This window comes from Cygnus atratus, chromosome 20, assembly GCF_013377495.2.
Source record: "Cygnus atratus isolate AKBS03 ecotype Queensland, Australia chromosome 20, CAtr_DNAZoo_HiC_assembly, whole genome shotgun sequence".
NCBI classification, from domain to species: Eukaryota; Metazoa; Chordata; class Aves; order Anseriformes; family Anatidae; genus Cygnus; species Cygnus atratus.
Window position 1 is genome coordinate 5,161,929 of NC_066381.1, and position 27,293 is coordinate 5,189,221.

The window sequence follows — 27,293 nt, forward strand, 5'->3', positions numbered from 1 at the left end:
CCGGCCCCCGCCCGTTACCCCCGGGGGCTCCCGGTGAGAACCCAAACGCCCACACACGGGGACCGAGATCCGCCCGAGCCGAGGGGGCGGCTCGGCGGAGGCCGGGCCCCGGCAGCCGCCGGTAGCGGGCGCAGCCCCGCCGCCGGTCCCCCCCCGGTGCCGGTCCCGCCTCCCCCGGCTCGGGGCGTGCCCGGAAGACGGCGGCGGCGCCGGGCCCGGTGCCTGGTGGCCTCCAGCAGCCTCGGTGCCTTTCCGCCTCCGTTGCTTTGCCTACCGGCCTCCGGCCCCGCCGCCTCCGCCATGGCCGGCGGCGCCTCGGCCGCCGACTGCCTGCGGGAGTGGGAAGAGCTGCAGGACGGCTACCAGCGCATCCAGGTACCGGCGGGCTCCGAGCCGAGCCCCCGCCCGCCCCGCAGCCTCCGAGGGCGAGGCTCCGGGGCTCCCCCGCCGCCCCTCTTTTGCCCTGAGGGCTCGGGACCCCCCTCCCCAGCACCCCCGGGTGGCTCCGTGCCGGGTGCTGCCGGCTCCGTTCCCGTCTGCTCCGCGAAACCTCCCGGGGAGAGGCTGAGGTCTGCCTGCGGGAGAGGCTGGGCAGGGGGCGAGGAGGCCAGGGGAGGCAGGGGGAGGCAGGGGCTGGCACCTCCTGCTCGGCCCCCGGCCGGCCCCAGCGGCCCCAGTTCCCTTTTCCCCTCCTTCCCCCGGCTGTTGCAGGCGCGCTGCGGCTGTGCCCAGATCTGGGGCAAGGGAGGCTTTGAGAAACCCCCGCTCTTGCTCCATAGGGGCTGTGGGGATGGAGCAGCTGGCCCCAGGCTGGCCCTGGGGACGTGACAGCTCTGTCCTGCGGCCCCGAGCCCCCAGCCCCAGCGCGGCTCTCCATCAGACCCCCTCGGAGCGCGGTGGCCCCGCTGTGGTGCAGAGCAGCAGGACCCAGGCCGGCACCTCTTTAGGAGCGGGTGTCACACGTGGCGCTTGGTCCCAGCTAACTGAGAGCAGCAGGAGCAGGGTAGGGTGTTTGTGGAGCACAAACGTGCTGCCGGGACATAAATCACTGCTGGGGGAGCGGGGAGCATCTGGGATCTGTTCTCCCCCTGCTGCAGCCACAAGGTGTTTCCCTCCTCTGTTTCACCTTTCCCTGCTGGGAAGAGCTTTGACAGCTGCTGATAAAGTGCTCGATAAGAACCGCAGAGCCTGAAACACGTCTACACCAAGGTCTAGTCCAAGGGTTGTCGCGAGCAGCATTTAATTCTTTGGAGGTGGCGGCGCTGGGGCTGCCCCCAGTCGAGTTAAGGTTGTTTTTCAGCTGACTGGGACAAGGAGCATTGACATAGCGCGGTCTCTCCTTTCCTGTCTAAATATAGCAGAAGAATGGCATCTAGCGTTACCCAGGTGCCGTTGGGTTACGGTGGCACGTGGGGCCGTGCAGCCGGCCCCGCCGCAAGCCCTCCTGGCGCAGGGGCTCCCTCCAGCATCCCAGGGCAGGGCTGGGGGGCCTGGCCCAAACCACGGGCACCCAGGGTGACAGCAGCAGCAAAGCCACCTCTGTGCCCCCACAGCAGCGTTTGAGTTGCAGCCCCTTGGCTGCGGTCAGGGGGTTCTGCTAAAATAACTCCTGAGCCTTCTGCACTGCTGCTCCAGTCTCATCCCGATTCCTCGTGGGGCTGCGGGGCCGGGGGAGCAGGGCGCAGGTAGGCAAAGCCTGCCCGGTTTCTCTGGGGTCTTCCTGAGGTGCCAGCTGAGCAGAATGGGAGGGCATCAGGCACCCTGCGCCATCCTAGAGCAGGTAGCTGGAGCGTGCTGCTCTCTCTCGTGCCCAGGATAATCACAAGCTGTACAAGCAGAAACTCGAGGAGCTAACCAAGCTGCAGGACGGGATCTCCAGCTCCATCGCACGGCAGAAGAAGCGGCTGAAGGAGCTGTCCTTGTCCCTCAAAAAGTAAGCTGGCGTCCTGCGGCAGCCGGGGAGGAGAGAGCCACGAGGACGGGGCTACCGAATGCACTCCCGGCTCTCCCCAGTGCAAACGTTAAAAAGGGCTGTTGAGGTCTGGCTGTACGCAGGCAGGTTTTCCTCGGCTTTCCCTTCCCCAGTTGTGCCTTGGCTGCAGTTGGGAGCTTTAGCTGCCTGCTTGGCGGTGGGAAGAGCTGGGAAGAGCTGCTGCCCCTTCCCTTTCATCCCTGCTCCCTTCCCTCCAGCAATCCCCAGGCCTGCCCCACAGGAGCTCTCCCAGCAGCTGGAGGTGCAGACTCCCCTCCTGTTCGTCCTTCCCGTCCTTGGGGTGTCCTTGTCCGAGACACAGCCTCACATCACACCAGCCCGTGCTGGGCTGTGACCGAGGCTACCCTGATGCCACAGCGCCTGTGTTTCCTCCCCCAGATGCAAGGCCCACGTGAGTCCCGAACAGCAGGAGTCCATCCAGGAGACCCAGAGCCTAATCAAAGAGAGGCAGAACGTCTTCTTTGAGATGGAGGCCTATCTGCCAAAGAAGAACGGGTACGAGGCACCTCGTGGTCCCTTTGCCAGAGGGACTCAGGACAGCCGGGGTCTGTGGGTGCCAGGGTCCTCCCACGGCCGATCCTCTCCCTGCCAGAGGAGCTCCTGGGGAGGCAGAGGGCTGGAAGGTGGCTGGTGCCCTTGGAAGCTGTTGCCAGGGCCAGATCCTTCACCTCCACCCCTGGAGGAAACCTTAGTGCCCCTCTCGGAAGGACAAAAGCCTTCAATGCGCAGCACAAGCCCCCAGCAGCTGTAAAGCCACGAGGCACGACCCTGCTGTCGCCCTGCCCTTGGCTGCTGCCACACTGCCTCGCTGCCCCAGGACGCCTGGGACTGAGCCAGCCCCGGCCTCCCCGGGCCCCGCCACCACCTTCTCCTGCCCTTGAGCCCCTGGCCAGCGCCCCGCTGGGTGCCGACGGAGGGGGTGGCTCTGGCCTTGGCCACCCCACTGCCACCCTCGGGGCGGGATGCCAGCACCACGCACGCCTCCTGGCAGCGCCCGGTGGAAAACATCCGTGCGCCCCTTCCCCGGCGTCACCACACACGGGACGGGGTCGGGGAGGTGACGGCTGCGCCACGGGACGGCCGGGCAGCCGGCCAGCCCTGGGCAGGCGCCCACCGCATGCCTCTGCTCTCTCGCCAGGTTGTACCTGAGTCTGGTGCTTGGGAACGTGAACGTCACGCTGCTCAGCAAGCAGGCTAAGTACGGCCCGCGTGCTGCGGCCAGTGTGTGCTTCGGGGGGGGTTTGGGAGCCCCTTGTGTCACAAGGAAGCAATAAATCTTCCCCCGGGCATGTGGCTGCCTTGACCCACCTCGTGCAGATTCCGTCCCTGCTCTGTTCAGTTCCTCCCTTCCCAGAACCAGCCCTTGGCCCTGCTTTAGCTCCCGTGGCCGGGCTGGGACGGACCGTTCCGATCTGCCACCAACGCTGTGCCTGAGTTTCCTCCACGTCAGGGACTTCCAGGAGGGACAGAGTTGTGGCGAGCCCTCTCCTCTTCCCCTGGGGAAAAACTGGGCTTGGCCCTCAGCCCCCACGTGCAGGAAGGTGCTGAGCAGAGAGCCCCGACCCCATCCAGTTCCATCAGCTCCCTGAGAAGTGCTGAACGGACACCGATCTGCTCGGCTCCCCTGGGAGCTCCCCCTGCTCACCAGCATGAATGCAGCATGGTTTCCTCTCTCAGAAGTGCCCAGAGGACAGGGTTTTCCCTTCGCACCTCCGAGAGGTTCCCAGCAGAGCAGCATTTTTGCCTGGCCAGGCAGGACGGGAGGACGCAGACTGGCAGCAGCCACCTTGCTCCAACCTTGTGCTTCCCCGCAGGTTTGCCTACAAAGATGAGTACGAGAAGTTCAAGCTCTACCTCACCATCATCTTGCTCATCGTGTCCTTCTCCTGTCGGTTCCTCCTCAACTCCAGGTGAGCCTGGGCTGGGTGCTGTCCGTAAGGTGCTGGGCGTGGGTGAGCGTCCTGCGGCCGTCGCTGCTCGGTCCCTGAGCCTCGCTGCTGCCCTTTCACCCCCGCTTTGCTTCACCCCAGGGTGACAGACGCCGTCTTCAACTTCCTCCTGGTGTGGTACTACTGCACCCTCACCATCCGGGAGAGCATCCTGATCAACAACGGATCCAAGTGAGTCCCTCGGGGCTCGGGGAGGGCAGCCGGGAGAGGGGCGTGCAGGCACCTGGTCCCCCCCGTGGGGCCACGGCGCAGCTCCGCGCTTCCCAAGGGAGCAGCTGATGCCTCCTACTCAGGGTGTGTAGCAAACCCCAGTAATTAGCTGCACGAGCTGGCTTTAGGAGGCAGTTGCTGGCGTGGGAGGGATGAACTCACGGTGTGGAGGTGGTGGGGAAGCCGGAGCAGCCCCTGAGTGCCACCTGGACCGGAGGCGCTGGGTCCCCACTCTGCATGCGGCCATCTCGTGGCCATCCCTGCTCCTCGCCTTGCCCTGGGAGACAGAGGGTGGCTGGCACGTGGCTGGCTCTGCTTTCCTGGGCTGTGCTTGGTTCTTGACTCCTGACCCCTCGCCTGTGTCTGCCTTCCAGAATCAAGGGCTGGTGGGTTTTCCACCACTACGTCTCCACGTTCCTGTCGGGCGTCATGCTGACTTGGTAAGCCTGCGTCCTCCTGGCTCCTGGGGGTTCAGACTGCAGCCTGCCTGGTGACGGGGCCTTTACCCTTCATGCGCTGACCCGTAGCTGTATTCCTGCTCCACGGACATTGTGGTCTAACGGGCAACTCCACGCGGTCCTCACCAGGCCCAAGCACTCCAAAGAGCAGCAGCCACCAGCACGTAGCAGGGCAGGCAGCACTGCTCGGGGCTCTGGGTTGGGAAACGTGACCCCGAAGTGTTGCAATCCTTGTCCAAGGGCTGCCGCAGTGTTTTCCTGACCCCTGTACCAGCTGCCTCCCCACTGCTGGCTCCCCAAGCTGGACGCTGTTGCACTGACTTGCTGCAAACACTGTTCAACAAGACACTAACGCGGGGGAGCTGCGCTGGGGTACCCGAGCTGGGGAGCCCCCCGTTTTGGTGGCAGCGGTGCCGTTACCACAGCCGTGGGGCAGGCAGGGCTGAAGGCGTCTCCTCGCAGCCCCGCACACCCCAGCCAGCATCCTCTCTCCCCAGGCCGGATGGGCTCATGTACCAGATGTTCAGGAACCAGTTCCTCTCCTTCTCCATGTACCAGAGTAAGTGCTGCTGTGCCTGCTGGGTTCTTGACACGCGGAGAACTGGCTGCGGTTGCTCAAAGCTCTTAGCTCGCCTGGGTTTTCCCTTGGCTTTTCTCCTGCCTCCCCGGGGCGAGGAAGGTCTCAGAGCAGGGACGATGTGGCTGAGTGCCACAGGCCGGTGCCTCCTGCCCTCATCTGCCCTCTCCTTGCAGGCTTTGTGCAGTTCCTCCAGTACTACTACCAGAGTGGGTGCTTGTACCGGCTCCGAGCGCTGGGCGAGAGGCACAACATGGATCTCACTGTGGGTAAGCCAGGATTGCCCTTACTGGTTGTCCCAGACCTGCTGTCACCTCTGCTCCTGGGCCCACAGCTTCTGGCAGCCTCCCTCCCAGTACGACTGGTGCTAGGCTGTGGGAGCTGTGGTTCCTGTTAGAAGCAATCTAGACAGCGGCCTCTGCAGCCCAGGGAGCTCGCTGTGAGGGTAGTCCCACGCAAGGAGCTTCCTCCAGAGGCTCCACTAGACCCCAAGGCTAGGAAAACCTGCCTGAGCCCTCCCTGCACACACAAGTGCCCTTGGGGAGGCTGCATGAGCCTTCAGGACCTCAGTGAGGGACATGGCCACTGAACTTCCTTGCCCCTGACCTCAGGAGCTTGGCTCCATCTGGCCCCCTAATGAGCGTGTTCTCAGCAAACCTTCATCCTCTGCAGAGGGCTTCCAGTCCTGGATGTGGAGAGGCCTCACGTTCCTGCTCCCCTTCCTCTTCTTTGGGCAGGTGAGTGCGCACCGATCCTCGCGGGGACCTGCAGGAGGCCAGAGCCTCAGGGGTGACTGAGTCGTAGTGCGTTCCCGCTGCGCCCTATGGAGGCCGGAGGCTGAGCCTTTTCCTTTTTGCACCAAAGCACCACCTCCACAGCTTGGCTAGCGAGATGGGGTAGCTGTGCCAAGTGCTCGAGCGATGTGCAAAGTACAGCAGAGGGGCTGGCTCTGCCAACCCTCCCCGAACCCTTCTGAACGTCAGCTCTCGAGCTGCTGCCCAAGGTCCAATTCCTCCTTAAATCGGTCAGGCTGATGGCCGAAAGCAGTAGGCTGGTGGGAGGCTTGCTGCAGGCTGCTGGGCTCCAGAAGGTGGCAAGGAAGGGGGAAACGTCCCAGCTGGGTCCCCTGGGGGATGAGTGCTGTGGTCCCAGTGCCGTGCCGGGGCAGGCTGGCCTCACGCAAGGTTTGTGCCTGGAGGAGTGTTGGGATGAGCAGCAGCACAGGGCTGAGCCTTTGAAAAGCCCTAAGCCTCCTGTCTCTGCAGTTCTGGCAGCTGTACAACGCCGTCACCCTCTTCCGGATGATCCAGCACCCGGAGTGCAAGGAGTGGCAGGTAAGGGGGGCTCCAGACGGCTGCCCGGGGAGGGGGCGTCTGTGCCGGGCACGTCCCTCCGCTGACCCACGCCTCCCGCAGGTCCTCATGTGCGGCCTCCCCTTCTTCATCCTCTTCCTGGGGAACTTCTTCACCACACTCCGCGTTGTCCACCAGAAGTTTCAGAACCAGAACAAAGACACCAAGCGGGACTGAAGAGGGGCGCTGTAGGGGCCAGGACTTGTTTCTCCCCACTGGCTCTGTCCTCCGTTCCCATCTCCTTGCCTCGATGCCGTCCGGACTCGGGTGTCTCTCCCCGTTCCGTGGAAGCCCGGACACGGGACAGAGCTCGGGGGCTGCTCATGAATAGAAGCGTTCGCTGCAGTGCTGGATCTGTGCCCGTGTCACTCACCTGGCAGCAGGAGCACCCTGCACCTCTGTCCTGCCTGCCTTCCTCCCCTGGGAGGAGCAGGGGGCCCGGGACAGCCACTCCCCTCCTCTGTGCCCTGAAGACATTTGCAGGGATGGTTCTGGGGTGGAGCCCGACTCCTCCTCGCCCTGCTGCGGGCAGGGAGCAGCCTGGGGCACCCAGCTTGCATCAGCACCCTTGGGACGAGGCCGGGCGTGAGGCTGACGGGTGCCTGCTGCTGAAGGCTCACCTTGTCCCCAGCCCTGCAGCCGGGGCAGCTCCTGGTGCTGAAGGCAGAGGCCAGCAGGGAGCAGTCGCTGCCCCGGCAGCCCCCTGGGCTTTCGGGGGAGGTCGGGGCCATGCAGACACGCTGGCTTCCAGCATGGGCTGCCCCCGGTTCCTCCTCGCTGCAGAGGGTGCTGAGCTGGAGGAGCTGGGGCAGGGGAGGGGTGGGAGCACCGTGAGCCCGCCCCAGGCTTTACTCTGGAGCTGTGCGACCAGCACCCTGGGCTTGCATCTCTGGAGGATGCATGTGCAAAAATAATAAAGGGAAGGCGCTGCCTCGGTTTGCTGGGGTCGTGGCGCAGTTTGCAGGCTCTGCTCTGCACTTAGGGCCAGGCTGGCTGTGGGCTGAAGGAAGGTGGTGGGGAGGGAAGAAAACCGTCCCCAGCTGCCCCCAGGCCAGCCTGGGGTGCAGAGCTTCCCAGCTGGGTGCGCTGGGGAGGGGAGGGCTGAGCAGAGCAGGGCTGGGAGCTGCCAGCGCCCTCCCACAGCCCCCCGGCACACACAGCCCCTGTGCCACCGGCTGCGGCCACAGAACAAGCAGAGCAGGGACACCCCAGGCAGGATTCAGTGTCCCTGAAGCCTGGTACAACTGCAGGGAACTCCTGAAACGTAGGAAACCAAAGAGCATTTCTAGTGCAGCTGTGTCTCAGTCCCGAGCCGCCTGCCCGCTGTGCACCGCTGCTGTCCTCACCTCCCTGCCTGGGCTTGGCACCTCGGGGAGGAGCTGCCCCAAGCCTCCTGCCAGCCGAATCCCACAGCTGCTGCCTCCTCCTCGGGTCCCCTCCATGCAGGGAAGGCTGCGAGGCCGCAGCTGCTGCTCCTGCCTGCCTGCCTGCCTCCTTCGGCTGAGCAGGGGGCGCGTGGGAAGGCAGGAAGCAAACTACAGAAACTGTGTTTTTATTCCAAGGGCACGTATATTTAAATAATTTACAGTCATTGGAAAGCCTGAAAGTTTTTTTTTTCCATGATTAAATCACAAAGATGTTAAAATAAAAATAGTATTTAAAAAATGAGCGTACACAGCATGACGGAGGGGCTGGGCACAGGGGAGCCAGCGGCTGCAGGACCCAAGGGAGCCAGCAGGGCCCCAGCAGCCGTGACCCCAGAGCAGGTCTCTTCCAGAGGGGACAGGAGCCGCCCCTTCCCTGGAGCAGATGAGGGCAGCAGGGGAAGGAGAGGGGTGCCTGCGGGGTCCCAGCTGGCCCGGGCTGGGTGCTGGCTCTGCCTTTTCCTCAGAGCAGCCGCCTGCTGTCGTTTGGTGATGGCACGGGGCAGCTCTGCGCCCGAAGCCGGCTGCCAGCCCCGCGGCTCCAGTCCTAGAGGTGGCCAAACAGGGTGGGAGGGAGGCGAGAGCGGGTCGCTGCCTCACACCGTGCCCTCGCACCAAACCCACAGCACGGGGAAGGGGGGGGGGGGGGGGGGCTGCCCGGCTCCTCCACCCCCTGCCATCCCCAGCCTGCCTGGCACGAGGGTGGGCAGCAGCTCCGGGAATAAGGCAGCACCTCGTGTGCAGGAAGGAGCCCAGAGCTCCCCCGGTGCCACCTGTCCCTCCTGCCGGCGTCGGCTGTCACCAACCCCAAGGCGAACACCGGGGACAAAGCCCCAGCCACCCCCCTGCCCCTCTCAACCCCTTCCACCCCCTGGGACACGCAGCCTGCCCTGGAGACGGCTGCAGCCCAGGAGGGGCTGGGGGTGACACTGGGGTCGCTGTAGGCTGAGGACGAGGCAGTCGCCCACAGGAGCAGCGGGTGGGCAGGCACCTTCTGCCTCCCACAGGCCCGTTCCTGGGGACCCGTTCTCTCCCTGGCCCCACCAGCCCCGCTCTTAGCTCCAGACGTCCAAAGAGTAGCGGCCCTTAGTCATCAGTTTCTTTACATAGTCCGTGGCCTGGGACTGGCTCATGTTCCCATACTCAGCCACGATCTCGTAGAAAGTGTTCTGTACGTCCCGGGCCATGTTGCGGGCATCCCTGGAAAGGAGAAGACCGTGAGCGAGGTGGTGACACGGAGCCACCAAGCCCTGGTTGTCTCCGAACACCCAGATGGGGAGGGTTTGCTCAGCCCAGCACATTTAAGCTGGCTGCTCACCATCCCCTAGAACAAGGATGACAAAACCCTCCCAGGATTTGTAACACGGCAGTGGGTAAGTTGAGTCATGCCCGTTTTCCAAAAAACAGGAACGTTTTCCCAAAGTCCTTCCCCTGCCCCTTGACTTACCCACACACATAGATGTGAGCATTTCCATCATTCACCAGCTTCCAGATGTTCTCCTTGTTCTTCTTTAGTAAGTGCTGAACGTAAACCTGGCAGGAAACAAGCAGGGGGGAGGTGAGAGGGGCAGAGCCCCCGTACCCCCAAGCGGTGTCACAGGCTGGGGCGAGGGAGGGAAGCCAAGCCCATGCCCACAGCTCGCCCACCCCACGCAGCCCCACGAGGCAGCAGAGGAGCTGGGGATTCCCGTGACTGCCACGGCCGTTCCCTGACAGCAGGCTGCGTGTTTCCAGCCTTATTTTCCCCCTAGCACCATGAGCTGGGCAGGGCGAGCAGCCGGGGGGGTGGGGGGGGCAGGAGCAGTACCTTCTCAGCCTGGTCCCTGGAGAAGGCGACGTTGAGCTGGGTGAGGACACCCTCCTGCTGGAAGCGGGCCAGCTCCTCGCGGTACAGGTAGTCCTCGCGCTCGTGGCGGCAGCCGTAGTACAGCACCGTCTCGCCCACCTCCTTGCCTGCGGGGTCACAGGGCATGCACTAATCCGCCGGCCCTCAGCAGCACCCCGGTCCTGCCACCCCCGCCTCCCCCTGTCCAGCTCGCCCAGGAAAAACTTCTTTACCAAAAGGGTTGTGAGGCGTTGGAATGGGCTGCCCAGGGAAGTGGTGGTCACCATCCCTGGAGGTCTTTAAAAGACGTTTAGATGTGGAGCTTAGTGATATGGTTTAGTGGAGGACTTGTTAGTGTTAGGTCAGAGGTTGGACTGGGTGATCTTGGAGGTCGCTTCCAACCTAGATGATTCTGCGATTCTGGGCTGGCAGAGCTGTGCTGCTGCCTCTGTTTATGAGGAGAAGCTCATTCAATAGCTACATGCGTTAGAAATGAGTGTAAGTGACCCGACTCTGGTTATCTGGGGAGGTGGTCGCAGATTTGACCCATCAGCGAGGTGTGACCAGCACAAGCTGCTGGGCAGATGGAGGCGCTGGCCAGCCCCGCAGAGCACTGCCCTGCGGCAGCTCATGCCCAGGGAGGTTTCTGGGCGCTCACCTTGCTGTTTGAGCCAGGCCCGCTCCTGGATGAAGCCGATGAAGGGGGCTATGCCGGTCCCTGGTCCGATCATGATGACGGGCGTGCTGGGCTTGAAGGGCAGGCGGAACTGGGACTTCCTGACGTACATGGGCACCAGGGAGTTGCTCCCGTTCTCGTTGGGCACCTTGTTTTTGAGCCAGTTGGTGGCCACCCCTTTGTTCAGCCGCCCCGTCTTGGTCTCGTACTCCACCGTCACAGCACAGATGTGGATGGCGTTGGGGTGAACCTGCGGGAAGGGGACGTCAGAGCCAGGCAGAGAGGGAGCCCCCACAGCAACGTGGGACACCCAGTTTCCCTCTGCGGACCCTACACAGGTCGGGATAACCCCACTTCTCAGGCATGGAAGGACCGTGGTGCTGTGCTGCCAAAGCTCCAGTGCCTTCCCAGCAACCTTCGTCCCTACCAGGAGCACGCTCACCTTGGAGGAGGAGGCGATGGAGTAGTAGCGGGCCTGCAGGCGGGGCAGGAGCTCACACAAGTGGTCGATGGGGGGGCGCAGCGAGGGCATGTCCTGCAGGATGGCCAGGATGTTCCTCCGGGCCTCCACCACCCAGCTGAGGTAGAGAGCCTGTGGGCAAGGAGGGCACGTGCACGGTGACTTCCCCAGAGCTCCCTGCACACGGTGCCCAGCAGCCCTGCGTCCCTTCTGGCCGCCCCCCCAGCCCCAGCCCCCAGCCCTGGCCCCAGTTCAACCCAGCTCTGCTGGGGAGGCTGCAGCTCCCACCTTCCCCTCCGCAGTGGACGATGCCATTTTTCGGAGGCGCTCCTGCTCGCTGCTGTCGGTGGCGTACTGCGCCAGCTCGTAGAGCACGTTGGTGCGGGGCGGGTTGGTGATGTCCAGGTAGTACGTCAGGGCTGTGCGGTACGACGTGGGGCAGGGGAAGGGGTGTTTCTTATTGGATTCCTCTGGAGGAGACAAGAGGAAAGAGGAAAAAAAAAAAAAAGTAAGTGAGCAATTACTTGTTAAATCAGAGATTTCCTGCCAGTGCTACATGCAGTACAGGGGTCAGGCGCAGCAGGGGAGGAGAGAGAAGCCCCAGGGCTGAAGCAGCCTCCTGGCCAAAGCCCTGCTCCCACTACGAAGCAGCGCCAGCACAGGGCAGCCCCGTCCCCAGGCAGCTGTCTCCTGGTTGCCCATTCTGCATTTCACAGGTGCCACCCCGACGGGACACTGACCCAAAACATCCACGCACGCTGCAGAGGGCAAGGGCTTGGCTCATCGTCCTGTCTTCCAGGGGCAGCAACATTCAGGGCAGGGGGAGCAAGAGTGCAGCCGACCCAACAGCTCAGGTGACACGTCTTGCTCTCTGCCTACCGCCTCCAAGTACTTCGACGCCCCCTGTTTTTGTTCCTTGCCTCCCACGGGAAGTCTCACTGCACAGACACACCTTGGGAAGGCCACGCGGAAGGCACGGCGTGCCCTCAGCCTGGAGAACAGCAGTGCTTGGACCCTGGGGTCCACGCAGAGGTGGGAGCAGGTTTCCCAGGGTGAGCTCAGGGCAGAGACATCCAGCAAAATGCCAGGCCCAGCAGGAGGAGGCTCTGCACGGCTAGTTTGGCTTCATGCTCTTAATGCCCCCGTCAGACCTGCCCTCGGAAGCATCCTTCGGCCACGGACATCTGTGCTCACAGCCCCCGGGGAGGTGAAGCACCAGCAGCCAAGGCTGGAGCCATTCAGTTTAGCAAACTAAGAGCACCAAAAGGGACACGAATGATGATATGAGGCCAGACACCAGACCAGAGCTCCAGCAGTCCATTAAAGCCAATTGCTCTCTGGAAACCAGGAGCCAGCTCCCGGGCCAGCAGCTCTGATGCCTTGGGGCAGGCTTCACCGCCTCAGGAGCAAGATGGGCAGCAGCTGTAACCTCCCTCTTGCCAGAGGCGAGCTCTGCTGGGAACGGTGCCCAAGAGAAGCTCTTTGAATCAGCACTGAGACATGCTCTCCTCCGGCAGCTCCGTCCCCAGGCCTGTGCATTCTCCAGGGACTCAATACCAGCGTTTCAGGCTCCAGAGCTCCTCTCGAGCTCTGGGGCTGCAGCAGCAGAAGGATGCTCCGGTGGGCTGGTGCTCTGTGATCAGGAGCGTGCTGTTACGTAACTTGTTGTTGAATGGGCACACCGAGTACATTTCACAACTGACCCACTTCGGCTGGCTCACAGCAGGCTCTGAGCCACTGCCGCAAAATGGCTCCGCACTCAGAGTGGCCGCGGGATGTCCCTGTTTGCCTTACGGGACCCGGAGGGGATCTGACCTCTGCTCCGGTGGCAAGGACAAGAGGCCGTGGCAGAAGGAGAGCTACTGATGCTCAGGGGTGATCCACACTCACCGTCCAAGTTGTTCAGGGACATGATTGTATCCAGGTCCGTGCCCAGGATCTCGCCAATCTGATTCACCAGAGATGAGTCATTGGCCGGGTACACAGCCACGTGGTCCCCAGACTCATACCTGGTACGAAAACAGGAAGAGAAGAGATGAAAATTGGCACTTCTCGCCCACGCCAAGCCCAAGCTGCTCAGCTGGAGGACGAGCAGGCTGGAGCTCAGCAGGACAGCAGGGCTGAGCTCCTGCACAGCACCTGCAGGGTCAGGGACCCCCGAGCTGGCAGTCAGAGCAGCACAGGACCACTGGGGAATAATGGTTTTAAGAACCTAGTCTTTTATGGGGGAGCTCCAAGACAACAGCAGTTTTGCCACAGACTTCAGTGAGGCCAGGCTTCCAGCAAGGACAGGCCAGGTCCCTGCGCTGTGCTTTCTCACAAGCACACAGATGAATTTAAGCCAGCAAGAGAGCTGAAGAGCAGGGCTCTATCCTCCCTTTGCTCATCCGTCTTAAGCCAAGCAAACGTAGACGCGAGCCATCCCCAGTTCCTGCCCCTCACAGTTTGCCTGCCCCCTTGTTCTTTGGACAACCCCTAGAGAATTCCTGCAGCTGGCACTGCTCAGGTGGGATGGATGTGCAACTATGGAAGGGCTCAGGGTGGTGAGCTACAGCCCAAAAAGTGGGAGAAAATCCTGATTTGGAGTACCTGATATGTGGTCCAGAAGCCAAGAGGGGGCAGTGTTAAGTTTTGGCTCCAGACAAAAGAGGGCAGCAGCCTCCCATGGGCAACTACCTGATTTTGGAATTGGAGATGTCCAGCTCCAGGTGCATGAGGTGTCGCTCTCCGCCCTCGTTCAGCTTACGGTTCTCTGTAACCACAGCCAGGAAGGGGTTCTTGGCATCAAATGGTCTGGAAGGAAAGACAAAGACCTCTGGGTTACTCTCCTGCAGGCTCACAGCACTGCCTTCATCCAGGAATGCTCCAGAGCAGGCTTCCACCATCTGAGCACAGGGCTGCCCTGGCTCTTGTTTCAAAGCACGCCACAGCACGAAACTTATTACGATCCTGCTGCTACCCACACTGGCAAAGAAAACAGATCATTTTCCTTCTAAGCACAGCCCAGCAGTCAACAGCTCCTACCCCATTAAGAACAAGTGATGCAACAGGGGATTAGAGGGAGTGTCACATCTCAAAGCGACATTTCAGGTTGGAATTCATTTACACAATTAATCTCCCCACAGCAATACTGCAAGCAGCCATCGTGCATTAACTGCTCCGGGGGACGAAAGGCTCCAGACTGACCTCGAGACGAATGCTGGGAACTTACCAGCCAAAACAGTGCCTGTGAACACAGCCAACTTCTCAAACACCAATGATTCATTAACTGGGGAACCCCCAAGAGTCCCAGGAGAGATCTGAGCCCACATCTCTTAGGCAAACATCTGCCCTGTGGCTGTGCTGCCAAAATGACCCTGCCTGCACGGCATGTGGTGTTAGAAACATCAGCAACACCAGCAGTCGAAGCCTGACCCATGCACACTCCGTCTAGGGGTCTAGGGCAGTTTGGCACTCACGGCTTCTGGTTCTCGTAGCTTTTGAGACGGCCCATCTCACCCGTGTACACTTTGTTCATGTTCACATCCGTGTGCACCACGAGCTCGTACTGGCGGATGCTAGAGAAAAAGGGAAAGAAAAGAGGAAAAAAGTCAAACTGGGAACAACAAGGTACAATTGGAACCATCCCCTGCTTTGCTGGATTTGCTGCAGTTCAAAAAAAAAGCCACTTTCACCCCTTCATCCCTCCTGAGACACGAGCAAGCACGGAGATGATGCAGAAAGCCCAAACAGAAGAAACATCCACTTCACTGGGAGTATCACCAACCTAACAGCCATGCCCGAAGGAACTAAACCCAGCACATCGACCCTTCAAAACAGAAATCCAGAGCTGCATTCGAGTTTGTGCCAGGATCGGCTCAGTCCGAAGAGCCCCACTCACTGATCTGCTCCATGTGTGCCCTCCAGCCCGGAGGAGGTGGCAGCACGCAGGAAGGGGGCAGTGGCTCAGGCCTGATGGCACAGCCACCGCTCAAATGCGGTTGATCCCTCTGGCACCCAGAAGCTGCTGCTCCGACACCCACCTGGACTCTTCTCCTGTAGCCTCCACCCCGAAGTGCTCGCACACGGCCGGCCAGAACTGCTCCCTCCAGGTGATGAAGTCCTCTTCCAGGCTAGGCAGGGCAAAAGAGAGGTTCAGTAATGCTGCCCATGAGAAAGCAGAAGGGCATTCCCAGAGGAGCCGTCTCAGATCCCTATGAACTTCCTCCTTCACCATTTGCCCTCGGAGCCGGGCAGTTTTGGTACCTCCACATGCCCACAGATCAGCCTCAGAGCATCTTCAGGGCACGAAGTGGATGGGAGGGAACTCCTGCTGCACCAACCACCCCTCCCTTCAGGGCTCTGCCAAGGAAGGTTTTGTTATTCAGGCTTGGTCTTTGCCCATCTCATGCCCACTCCTGGCATTAAGTCGCCTTCCTACAAGGCCGGTTCCAACCTGGAAGGGTTTATTTTCCTAGATTCAGAGCCTCCCACACATGGCATAGCCCTCTAATTAAATCTTGCAGTCCTTGGAGGCAAAGCCATAGGTTGATGTAATTTCCATGGTTAAGCTCCTGCCAGAAGGGTGTTCAGGTGAGCACAATCATTTCTGGACCTCTGAGTTGGAACAGTGCTGCGTTCTACCATAAAGCAAACAGTTCACAAGGAAATGGAGCCTGGCTCCTCCACGGGGATGGAGGAACTTATCCATACAGGCTGGGATATCAGGGGAGCTGCAGAAGGGCACAGGCAGAAGCGGCTGTGAAGCCTTGCAAAGAACACAGCTACGGTCATTTAAAGCTGCTGTGGGATTTCCCCAGGTACAGGACTCCCTAGGATGCTCAAGGTACCAAGGGATCTGACTGATCTCTGTAGGAGAGAGACCAGACACACACTCAGGGACATGTCAGCTACCACAACTAGCCCTAAGGAGTTAATTTGTGTCTTAGCAGTAGATCCAACTCCCTGCCAAGGTCCCTTCCATGACGCTTTAGCCAGCTCAGACCGACCCTAAAGCAGAGCCACTCACTTGCCATCGTCATCTCCCAGCCCAAGTTCAAAGATGCGCTGAGCTCCGAGCTCCTCCAGTCTCTTGTCCACGTACTTCCCCATGGCATTGAAGTGTTCGTACGTCTTGTTCCCCAGCCCAAAGACCTGGAAGAGAATGTTGATAAGCACAGAGAAGCAAGGACTGGATTTCCCCCAGCCAGCCAGCGTCCTCTGACCAGCAGCACACAAAGGATGATGAAATAAGAACACAGCAGACAGACAGCAGTAACTCTCCTGGGTCCCCATCAGCTATTTGTGAACTTTCTGAGTTACGACCTACCCCTGGCTTTGCCCAGGAGACCCAGGAGAGTGCCTGCTCAGCTGGCAACTCTGCTCTGAGCTGGGCCTCAGGCACAACGAGGGGATGTGCACACAGGAGCTGCCTGTGCCAGCTCCTTTAGGGGCCAGTAAGGGGCTGGACTGCCAGCAGACCACTTGCTGTCTCTCCCCTCCCACAAACCGCTCAGCGAATGCTTCCTGACTGCTTTGTACGGAGCAGCTTAACATCTCCAGCAGAGGATTTTCCCCTCGTTTGCAATTGTGATGCAGCCTAAGGAACTTGGCTGGGGCTTAGGTGAGGTGGCTGTATCTCAGCCAATTATTCAGCTCAGCACAGGAAAAGAGCCACGCACTCCTCCGAGTGATTTAATTTGTGGGAGAAGATCTGGCCAAGGGCTGCTCAATTAGCTTCTGAACAGCAGCAGCAGCCTGTAACTCATTTACAGACCTTATATTCAATGCCTGCTGGGCTGTTTGCAGCAAGACATCGCCAGCAAACCCTCATGATTTAGGGAGTAGAGAGCGTGCTCCAACAGCTGCGTTTAAAGCCCCCAGATATGTGTTTGCAAATATCTGTGCAGCTTGGAGACAGAGACAATAGGGACCGCATCCAGAAGAGGCACAGACATCATGTTGTGCCTTTACCCAAGCCGCGTGCAAGCACAGTGGAGGGCTTTTGACTTCCCTGCCCAAATGCAGCAGAAACTGGAACGAACCAACTTACTGCAAATCGGAGACCCGACAAGTCAGCGTCCGCCTCCTGCAGCCAGTCGTAGAAGTCCTGGGCATTGTCCGTGGGGTCGCCCTCCCCGTAAGTGGCCATGCAGAACACAGCCAAAGACTTATCGATCTCGGAGAGGCGGCTCAGGTCCGACTGCAACAAAGCAAAGAGTAAATCTCCAAGAATCCCACAACACGGCTATCGGGCAAACCTGTTCCTACAACACAGCTACAGCCCTGGTGCACAGAGCAGCACCACGTCATGTCAAACAACTAATTACAACAGGGGCTGGGGAAAGACCAAAGCCACCTGAAATGGCAAGGGAAATAAAGCTAACCACACCCTCACTGGGCTGAAATCAGTACTTCTACCCCACTAGAAAAGCGACTGAATTTTCTATCTAGGCTGTAATGGACAGGATTGTTGTTCCATCTAGAGAACAACAAGGTATCAGTGCCTCTGTGCCAGACTGCTGCAGTATGGGACCAATGCTAACTACAGAAAGAACACGGAGCAGGTTTCACGCTGCCAACAGATGACTTACGACTCCCAAACACCCCAGGTTACCCTCCTTTTTCAGACACGTTGCAGAGTTCACCCCAAATCCATAGACTGACATGGACCGAGCCCACCTCAGCACCTCTCAGGCTCATCCAATTTCCTTTGCTCCTCTAAGTACCACTGCTAACAGGGCAACAGTCCCTTGGCCACGTTCTTTCTGCTTTTTGGGGGCCTCTGGACGGATATGATCTATCCTGAGGCCGTGTTTGTGTCTAAGTTACCAAGTCATACTCCTCTGGGTCTGCTGCCATGCCGCGGAGGCCATAGCGGTGAGCGTCCTTGGAGAGGCGATTGGCAAACTCCTCCGCCGTGCCCGTCTGGGAGCCATAGAAAACCACGATGTTTCGTCCCTGGAGAGAGGAAGAAATCCCCGTTAAATGGTGATTACTCATCTGGCAAAGGCACAGAGGAAGTGCTTCTCGTCAGAGACAACGGGAACGCCTGGGACCAGGAGCCCGGCAGCTGGAAGGAGCCTGCGTTTGTCCACGAGGCACCGCCAGGCTTGTGGCAGAAGACTCAAAGCTAAGCTGTTAGCAGGAATATCACTCTTGTCATCTCCGAGGTGACTCGGGTCAGACTGTAACCAAAGAACAAACCCTCGAGGTTTGTTCTCAGCCTCGAGGCTGCACGGTGACTCCTGGAAACAGGGAACTCCCTGGATGAGAGCAGCTTTGCCAAAGCTTTGGGGAAGTGCCCGAACACAGGAGCTCCTGCTCTGCAGCAAGCCAGCTACTTTGATGTAAAATGGAAAACGTATCCAGCCCTCGCCTTTCCCTCTGCTTCCTCTTGCGTGCAGTCCAACAGTCAAAAGCTGCCAGCTCTGTGTGCAATTCCCATCTCAGAGCAAGCCAGGTTCGGGAGCCAACCCCACAGACACACAGCTGGCAGCCAACGACTTTGAAGTCCCTGCTATTTCCCTCCTGACTTCGACCTCACGTTACATTTCTTTTTTTCTTGCATCAAATTGTCACTTTAATTTTCTCTCTCTAAGAGCAACTCTCATGCACAGACTGCTCGAGTGGCTCCTGCCTCCCCACGCAGCCCATCTCCGGATGCTCGTTGCAGCAGACACATCTGGATGCAAACAGGTCCCCCCTGCTGACAGTCCCCATGGGAAAGGGAATGCCACGAGCTCCGTCATCCTCCCAGCACAGCGTGCATCCAGGCAGCTTACCGTCTTCTTCATCTTCTCAATGAAGCTGCTGTCTCTCGGTGAGGATGGTCTGAAAGACAGGAGGAATCCCCGTTCAGATGAGTGCGCTCATTCTTTAAGGTCAGGGATAAGCAAGTAGGGAACAAAGTAGTCCCCAACCTATATCAGATCTCAGGAAGGCTTCCAAAGAAGGGAGGTCCCCCATCAAACACATGTGTTTAGCCTGTCCCGGGCTGTCCATCTGCAGGGTGGCTTCTCCGCACGCAGCCGCGGAGCAGAGGAAAAGCGAGCTGCTAGGAAGAGCCCAGGAGCTCAGCCCTGGGCAGCAGGAAACTTTTACTCTGAAAACTGCCCCATAACTGCTGGGCAGGTTAAGGGACCTCACAGAGCTGGGATGCGAGAGGACGCCTTCAGATCAACCGCAGGGGCTCAGTCACGGTGCGAGAGGAGGGAAGGGAGAGCTCCCTGCCTCCCCTCCCGCGCAGCAGGCAGGCTCCGCTTCTGAGCCATGCCCCCAGGGGCGGGTTCTCCAAGCTTGAAGTCACACAAGGCTAAAAACCAGCTGTTCTGACCTCAAAACAGACCTTCCCAGAGCGTGCCAGACATGAGTCCCAGAGCTGGGAGCCCCAGGGACACACAGAGGCTCCACGGAGGATCAGAGCCTCTGGCAAGGCAACCGCTGCCCTTCGAGGTCCCATTCCTACACCGGTGCTCGTTCCTACACCAGGGCTCCTGTCCCCAGCACAGAGGGCACGGAGGTGGCTTTCTCTGCTTTGAAAGAGGGATGAACCACACCGGTGTCAGGATCACCCAGGCAGAAGTTCACTCTGCTACGGCTGCCCTGCTAGGTGGGAAGCCAAGAGAACCTAACTGTCCGAAACGCATTCACGGGCTTCTAGGGTCGCAGCACGAAACCAACCCAGCCCTGGTGGAAGCCGGGCACCCCCAGGCACACGTGGCTGCGCCAGGTTAGCCACTGGAGCCTCTTCAAGGCAGGAGGACAAGTGCCAGGAGCTCACTTGCTGCCTGCCCTGCTGGAGCTTCGGCGGCGTGGAAGAGGGGAACGCGGGACCCGTTCCCATTTCTCTTTCACAATGGAAGAATGCAAGGCTGGGTCTCCTGTGGGAAGAGAGAAGCCTCCAGGCAAAAAACAAATGGTTTTGGCTCCGGCCCATGTGAGAATGTGCAGAGCTCACTAACAGTTTCCTAAACCCCGCGGCCCGGAGGGAGGGATCTGCACGGGTGTGCGCAGACTCTCGCAGAGCGCACGCAGGGAGCAGCAGGGTGGGGGGCGTCCAACCCAGCCCGCCCCCGAGCACCCCTTTCCGCCCCAACCCCACAAGGAGCTCCGTAACCAGGCCCCACAGCTCCCAGCACTTACATTCCCATACAGCATGCGTGAAAGATGAGTGAATGCTACCCAAAAAAGCTTCCCACGGAGGCTGTGCTCCCAGAAGAGCCGCTTTGTGCCCCCGTTTGGCCTTCCTGTGCTGTCATTTGTACCCTGCTGGGGACAGGGGCACGGCAGGCATCTCGCAGAGAGCAGCCCCAGCCCTGCCCCAGGTGCCCCCAGGACACAGGCTCCATGAGCTGCCCAACACATGCCCCACAGCCCCCTCCCAAGACTCGTCTCTCACTTAGCTCCTGGCTCACGGGTGCGTCCCTTTGGTTTACTGCCCTCTGGAAATCAGATCCAGTTAAAATAGCTGTTGGGTCAGCAGCTAAACAGAACGCTTTGAGAGGAAGGGAAAAAAAAAAAAAAACGAGTTTGGGATCCTTTCAGTGAGCTCCCTTCAGAAGAGGAAAGGGCACGCATGGAGCTGGTCTGCTTTCAAAGGAGGCGAACCCGCACTGAGGGGCTGCGGTGGAGCAGTCTGCGGCTCGGGCACAGAAGAAACGAGTCTGGCTTCTGCAATAAAAAAAGCTACAGGACTCCCTGAAACTGCTGCATCATGACGGCTCGAAAAAGCACAGATCCTGAAGACAGAAAGGACGCTCGTTTTCATTACTCGGGAAACAAAAAGAAAATGTAGGAGAAAATCACACTTTTAGCACCGACCGCTCTTAGAGTTTGACAGCTCGGGGTAGTGTTTGTAAGAGAGTTAGAAAAAGTGATGGGCGGAGGAGAAGGGATTAGCTCCGTTAGCTTAGCGTGTACAGGCTGCCTACTCTCGGTGAGAGCCCACAGCCCAAAGAGCTCCCTTTCAGTTTGATTTCAGGAGGGGAGGAAATTACCGGTGGCTCAGCAACGTTACCAGAGTCTCAGCTTCATCAAGCCTCGGTCTCGGTTCAGCTGAACACCTTTCCTTCCGAGAGCCCCCCCGCCTGTCCTGCCTACTGCAGGCACACGCACATCCCCAAGTGAGACCAGCCTGGATATGAACTGCTCTGCCCCGGGCACCACAGCTGGGACCTCCCGGCAGCGACCTGCCTGCCGGCACAGCTCTCCCTGCGCTCTCCTGCCCGAGCACGAGGCACGCAGCTCCCTGGGGGCAGCGGGAGCTCCCCCCCCGGTCCGAGCCATCCCCTTTGTGGGGCAGACGAACTCACCTGGCCACGGCCGCCTCTTCTCCTGGCACCGAGTACGCGCATCCCATGGCGAGGGCGCAGGCAAACAAAGAGTCCCGGGCGGCCGTGTCTGCAGGGGGAAGCGCTGGGGGAAGGCTCTAACTTAGCTCCTTAGCAGAGACTCGGGGACAGGCCCCTCCATTCCGCTCCCCCTGGGCGCTGAAGCCAAGCCTCAGCCTTTTGTTAAGGAGAAGAGAGGCGGCGCAAAAGGTCCCGGCGCGGGTCATAGCAGGAGCGCGGTGCCGGGCGCGAGGCTCGGGGAGGTCCCGAGCGGATCCGAGCGGCCCCGAGCCGCGGCAGCAACATCTGGCAGCAGGGGCAGCGAGGAATTAGGAGCGGGGAACGAGACCTCCCAGGATTCCCCGCAGCGCTCGTCCCTCTCCGTCCCCGTGGAGCGGAGGGAGGGGGGGGGGGACAGGACACAAAACCCTCCTCCGGCCCCGTTACCTTGGAAACGGTTTGTATCCAGCTGCTTTGGGATATATTCTTTTTTTTTTTTGAAAAAAAATGTCAGGGTCGCAGCTGAATGAAACGGTTCCAGGCACGGCGTGAGCAGCTATGGCAGTGCCACGCCGGGGGTGGCCCCAAGGAGTTTGTTCTCCCCAGGATCCCACTAAATTAAATCGGAGGTGGTCTCTGCCCCTAGCGCACGCAGGCAGCAGAGAGAGAATCAGGCCGAGAAGTTGGAGCGATTCCTGCGGCAGGAAACCCGACGAGCACCAGGGAACGAGTCTGTGTGTAGCTGCAGAGCTGAGATAAGCCCATTTCTGCCCCAAACAACGTCAAAGACGAGGAGGGGGAGGAGGAGGGAGGGCTGACACCAAGCGCGCCCATCGGCGTCTCGCCCGCGGCTCCCCCGGGGAGCAATCTGTGCACAGCAGGCACACGAGGGAGGGAGGAAATCCGTGATTGAGAAACACCAGAGGTGGCCTGGCTGAGGGGAAAAAAAATAGTAAAACGAGTGCATGCCCCAGTAATGTCACCGAGAGGGAGCGCAGTCACCCTCGCCGTGGCTGCAGGGGGAGCAGGAGCTGCTCTCCCCGGGGACATCTGCAGAGCAGGCAGCCGGGAACGCGCGGGTGGCTTCAATTACCCCTGAAAACTGTCAAAATGCAAGAAACCCTCAGTGGCAGCACCCCAGGCTGCCCCACGTGCGTCACACAGCACAGGTACGTGATGTCTTGCCTGCAGGGAACTTGTACGTGGTCCCAGCTCTGTCCCCTCTCTGGGACCCGAGACACGCCGGCGGAGTGGGAACGCGGTTGTGCGGGGCCACAGAAAGTGAACCCAACCCAGATCCCATCCAGAACAGGGGACTTTGTGCATCTCTTCTTCCACAGTCAGCAGCAGTGGCATCTTCTTTCTGCCTTGGCTTGGTTGAGGCGTGTGGGCAGCTCCCGAAAGCCCCAGGAGGGCACCACGGTGCCAGAGCCCACATGCGGACGGAGCCTCTGCTTGCACTCTCACACCTTGCAACCAAACCCATGAAGGCAGCACCCCTCACGACGCATCTGAATCGCTTTTCAATCCTTTTTACCCTCCGATCTCTCAAGGCTGAAGCTCGGGGCTAAAGGGCCGTGACAGAAACCGTCCCCCAGTGCTGCCAGATAAGGCAGTTCGGGACATTTTGGCGAGTCGAGGCGCAGCTGCAGGGAAAGGGCTGAAGCAAAGCAGCACCTCCGCAGGCCAAAGTTCTCCACGTCAGCCAGAGACGGCCCCTGCCAAGGGCTCCTCTGCCTCCGTGGGTCCAGGCCAGCCTCCCTGCCCTGCAGGCTGCCCCTGCCTCCCCCAGGCCTGCCGTGCCCCACAGTGACCTGCTTTCCTGATCTGCTTGCTCAACAGCAAGGAAACCCCACCCCAGACTCCAGGACGATGGAGGAAAGGAAATCCAGGGCTGAACAAGCTTATTTTCCCCAACTCATTTCCCTCCCAGACCCAAACGTGCCATGAAATAATGCTGCAAAAGCCGCAGGAAGCTGCTGTCGCTTTCCCAGAGGACGGATGCGCCATCGCCCGGACGTGCTGCGGTGAGACGGGTCCGTGCTGCCCTCATCTCACCGTGATGCTCACGCTAGGGCTGCAGCAGGGCAAGGCAGGGGCAGGTTTCCTGTATAGAAAAACCTATTTCAAGACCTTTTTCTCATTCTTCACCTGCCTGGCTGTCACTTTGCCAAAATGGGATCGTGTCAGACGAGGTCTGGAGCACCACGGCCTTCCAACCTGGCTGTCGGTGACACAAGGTGCTGTTCCCCCCCAGCACCTCACAAGCAGCAGTTGCACCCAGCCGTGTGCCACACAGACAGAGAAGGCAGCACAGTGTGGGCAAACCCACCAGGCAGTCCCAGAGAAATGCCCACGGGTCGAGGTCCCGCAGCACGATGGAGCAGGAAAACGCCTGGGGTGGCTGGCGAGCTCCTCCGCAGCGCCACTTCTCTGCAAGGTCACGGCAGCCTCTGGAAGAGCTGCATGGGTGGGACGGTCGCGAGGACAGCCAGGATGGGAGCTTTTGGAGTCGATTGGCATCTAACTTCTAAGTGCTGGTGCCGTTCCTGCAGCCAGCTCAGCTCTGCTCGCACCGCGGCCATGCCCATCGCGGTCTCAGATCCGCATGCACACATCCACACGTTCTTGCAGGCACGAGAGGGAAAGTATTTCACTGATTCAACAAAACAAATTCCCAAGATAAGGCTGAGAATAATTCACTGATAGCTGCTATCAGCCTCGCACACACCTGTTTGCACGCAGGAGCTCTGCCACGTGGTGCTGCAGCCAAGCACATTTCTTCTTCCAAACCCCTTCCAGCCAGGAAACGTGCACCAGTGCGTGTGCAGCCTGCCTTACAGCTTACATGGTCGTGTGCTACTCTTCCCGTCATCCAGGGACTTCACAAAAGACCTGGCAGCCCAGGCCTGCCTTCAAACAGAGGGCTCTGCCCAGCAGCCAGAGGAATCACGATCTGCCCGAGGTGGAAACGAGGAGACCAAACCTGCCCCTTTGCAACCACGGCCTGAATCGCTGAGCGATGAGCCCTGAAACCTGAAGGGAGCACAACCCATCAAGGGAGCTACAGAAGCCGAGAAGAAATAGAAGAGATAAGAGGCCCGCAACCTCTTGCTTTGTCCACACGGGGTAACAGAAGCACGAAATGCCTTGGCTCGTGCTGCAATGCCCTGGCTCATCACCAAACATCCCCATCTGACCGGTCCACGGACAGTTCCTGCCCCTGCTTCTTTCTGCACTGGGCTGCAACCCCTGTGCTCCTGCTTGAGCAAGCGCTTTGAAACGAAGGACTGAGAAGTACTTCTTACCAGAGCAGTGCCTCATGAAGAAAAAAACCCTTCACGCAGGACACCTCACTCGTGCAGCAGGGTGTGTAAAATCGTGGAGCTACTGCGAGCGTCCAGCCGCCACAACCCTGCCCCTCGAGGCTGCACGGCCACCCACCCACCCAACCTCTCAGGTCACCAGGGACCTGCAGCGAGCCTGTGCCCAGCGTTACGGACACAGAGGATTCACCTTAGACATGAGGTTAGCTTCTGCAGAGGCCTAACGCTGAGCTGGCTTTCTGCCCGGGGCAAGCTGCATCCACAGAGAGCAGATCCCAGGAGGGACGGGTACCGCACAACGCCAGCTCCTGAGCTCTCTGCTGCAGGGTTTCAAACCTGTACTGACTGCTCCTATCCACGCAAGGACCGCTGCTCCGGGGGAAACAGGAGTGGGCTAAAAAGCCCAGCAAGAAAACTGATGCTGAGTTTTGCATGTGCCAGTTGAAGAACTAACCTCACCCAGACCTTCACCAACGCAGCTCGCTCCTGGCCCTAAACCCTTCGGAGCAGACAGGGTGGAACAAGGACCTCTCCCTGTCCAAACCCAGCCTCCTGCTGCTGCAGAGGCCAGGCAGCAAAGCCAAGCACGTTTCATAAGGGCTGCCAAGCAGCTCGTGCCCAGAAACTATCTCCCAGTTCCCAAGGCCTTATTTCTTCTTCTGACAGCTAAGAGTAGATAAGATTTCCTACAGAGGAAACCTGCTTAAGAACAAATTCGTCTTTCTCCAGATTTATCCAGCTATGACTTATCAGAAAATGAAGAGAACAGCCAAAGCAATCCCGGAGCATTTTGAAGTGCAGCCAGGGGATTTTAAAGCCTTTTCTCGCCTTGCTTGGCAAGACAAATTACTGATTTGAGCCACAGCGCAGGGTAAGAGAACTGGAGCTTGGTTCTTCCACGGGGATTTCTGCATTGTGGAGCACACATTTCTGCATTGTGTGAGCACAGCTCAAAAAGACCAAGACCCCACATCTGGAAACTTCACAGAACCCAGCTAAGCCTCTTCCCGGAGCCTTCAAGGACCTGCCAGCAGCACAAAATCCTCCCACCCTTCCGACATGAGGAGTCCCATGGGAAAGCCACCCGTCCCTGACAGGGGTCAGAGCGATTTCTTAGATTGCAATGCAAGAGAACCACTATCAGGAGGACTTTCCCTCTCCTGCCTTCTCCACCAGCTCAGACAGCAGGATGCGAGTCTTGGTAGCAGCTCTGTGAGGTCCGGGCGCGATGGGAAATGCAGCAACAAGCAGAGTGAAAGGCTGGAAATCCCATCTCAGCACCCTCAGACACAGAAAGCAGCCCTCCTGCTCCCGGGAGCCTGCGATCCCAGCCCCCAGGGAGGACTGGTACAAGTGCTCTAGGAAACCTGGACAGGGAAGGGGAGGCAAGAGTGACTTCGTGGCCAGAAAACCATAACCAAGACCGACAGCCGCTGCCACCCCCGAGTTGTTACTTACACTGTCTGGATTTTGGGGAGCTCGGGGATCTCCTCCTTTTTCTTGCGGAAGAAGAACCAGTAAGTGAAAAGCCCGGTGATGAGGGAGATGAGGAACACGTCGGTCATGCTGAAGAAGGAGTCCTGCTGTACGCTGCCCTCAGGAGGCGCGATCGTCGCTTCCATGCCTGCGTCCCCCATGGCGATCAGAGAGGCTGGAAGCAAAGAGAAACAAGTGAACGCCTGCAGCGGCACACGGTCACAGAGGAACAGAATTAAAGGCTGTTGGGAACATGCTTTTCTACGACATATTTAGCTCCAGGAGCACAAGGCAGCCCGACAGCATTTTTGGAGAGCTTCCATCACATTCGGCAAGGTCCTTTCACGTCCCGAGGTAGCTCACCGTCCTGCCAAGCTCTTCCCTTCGCCTCGCACCCAGCAGAAGTAACTCCTGCCCGTCCAGCCAGCACGTTGGAGCAGCCCCGTGTTGCAGGCAGGGAGCCCACGCTGACCCCACGAACACCCACGCTTCTGATCCACTATCCATCCCCACACGCGGACCCCATCCGTTTGTGCCTCTGCCTTCCCCAGCTTAACTTCTGCCTCCTCGAGCCACTCCTTCCCCCAGCCAGTAAGTGCACCGCTGAAACCTTCACTTAACTGACCTACTAACGACTCCCTTTCCCCATTTCTTCTGTATCCCAGAAGAGATGAAGGCAACCAACCCATGCCAGCGGCCCTCAGGACAGCCACCACCACCCTGGGGACACCTCCCAGGGTGTTTCTCACCCTTTCTCTCCCCCAGCAGCCTGGCAGGACTAAGCAGAGCCCTCCCAGCCCCAAATCACCCTGAGCAGCCCCACCAAGGGCCGAGGCTTCTGCTGCAGGGTCACCAGTGGGAAACCAAGGCACAGCCATGCCCACGGCCACGCCCAAGGTGCGCGGTGAGCCCGGACACGTCCCCAGCCCTCGAGTCCCCCATGGCCTCGTCCTCCCCCCCGGAGGCACCCATCGCTCCCTCCCCCTGCCCTGCCAGGCTCTGAACTCCCCTGCCCGCGGCGCAGACAGCAGGATTATCTTCCGGGTGCGCAAGGACACACTCTGTCCAGGCAAACAGATAATTAACTCAAAACTCGATTCGTGGGGGCAAAGTGACTCTTCTCGGGCTTGGGCTGCACGCCAAGCCGGGAGGGAGACCATGGACATTTGAACTCGCACGCAGGAGTGACTCAGAGCCGCGGGCGAGGACGTGGCAGGGCAGGAGGGGAGAGTTAACCTGCCCGGCACGCCGGTGCCC

At 59.7% G+C, this 27,293-nt stretch overlaps 2 protein-coding genes across 5 annotated transcripts in view; one reads left to right on the forward strand and one right to left on the reverse strand.

The window, feature by feature from the left end:
- The first annotated feature begins 173 nt into the window (after positions 1–173).
- On the forward strand, positions 174–6,884 carry TMEM120A (transmembrane protein 120A). Its single transcript, XM_035559015.2, has 12 exons — positions 174–375; positions 1,815–1,933; positions 2,372–2,488; positions 3,132–3,191; positions 3,808–3,903; positions 4,024–4,113; positions 4,527–4,592; positions 5,108–5,169; positions 5,364–5,456; positions 5,860–5,924; positions 6,453–6,521; positions 6,603–6,884. The coding sequence occupies exons 1-12, from the start codon at positions 301–303 to the stop codon at positions 6,714–6,716; spliced, it is 1,026 nt and encodes a 341-aa protein (XP_035414908.1). The 5' UTR covers positions 174–300; the 3' UTR covers positions 6,717–6,884.
- Positions 6,885–8,075: 1,191 nt separating this feature from the next.
- Positions 8,076–27,293, reverse strand: part of LOC118254046 (NADPH--cytochrome P450 reductase) — a 28,998-nt gene continuing 9,780 nt past the window's right edge. For all 4 annotated transcript variants that reach the window (XM_050714828.1, XM_035559011.2, XM_050714829.1 and 1 more), the window contains 15 exons: positions 26,019–26,211; positions 18,688–18,736; positions 17,735–17,863; positions 16,956–17,105; positions 15,933–16,057; positions 14,947–15,036; positions 14,383–14,481; positions 13,601–13,717; positions 12,815–12,933; positions 11,213–11,394; positions 10,907–11,056; positions 10,447–10,714; positions 9,771–9,916; positions 9,411–9,496; positions 8,076–9,163 (listed from right to left, as the gene is read on the reverse strand). In XM_050714828.1, coding sequence (XP_050570785.1) covers positions 9,019–9,163; positions 9,411–9,496; positions 9,771–9,916; positions 10,447–10,714; positions 10,907–11,056; positions 11,213–11,394; positions 12,815–12,933; positions 13,601–13,717; positions 14,383–14,481; positions 14,947–15,036; positions 15,933–16,057; positions 16,956–17,105; positions 17,735–17,863; positions 18,688–18,736; positions 26,019–26,197 — 2,034 coding nt within the window. In that variant the 5' untranslated portion in view covers positions 26,198–26,211 and the 3' untranslated portion in view covers positions 8,076–9,018. The remainder of the gene's footprint in view (positions 9,164–9,410; positions 9,497–9,770; positions 9,917–10,446; positions 10,715–10,906; positions 11,057–11,212; positions 11,395–12,814; positions 12,934–13,600; positions 13,718–14,382; positions 14,482–14,946; positions 15,037–15,932; positions 16,058–16,955; positions 17,106–17,734; positions 17,864–18,687; positions 18,737–26,018; positions 26,212–27,293) is intronic.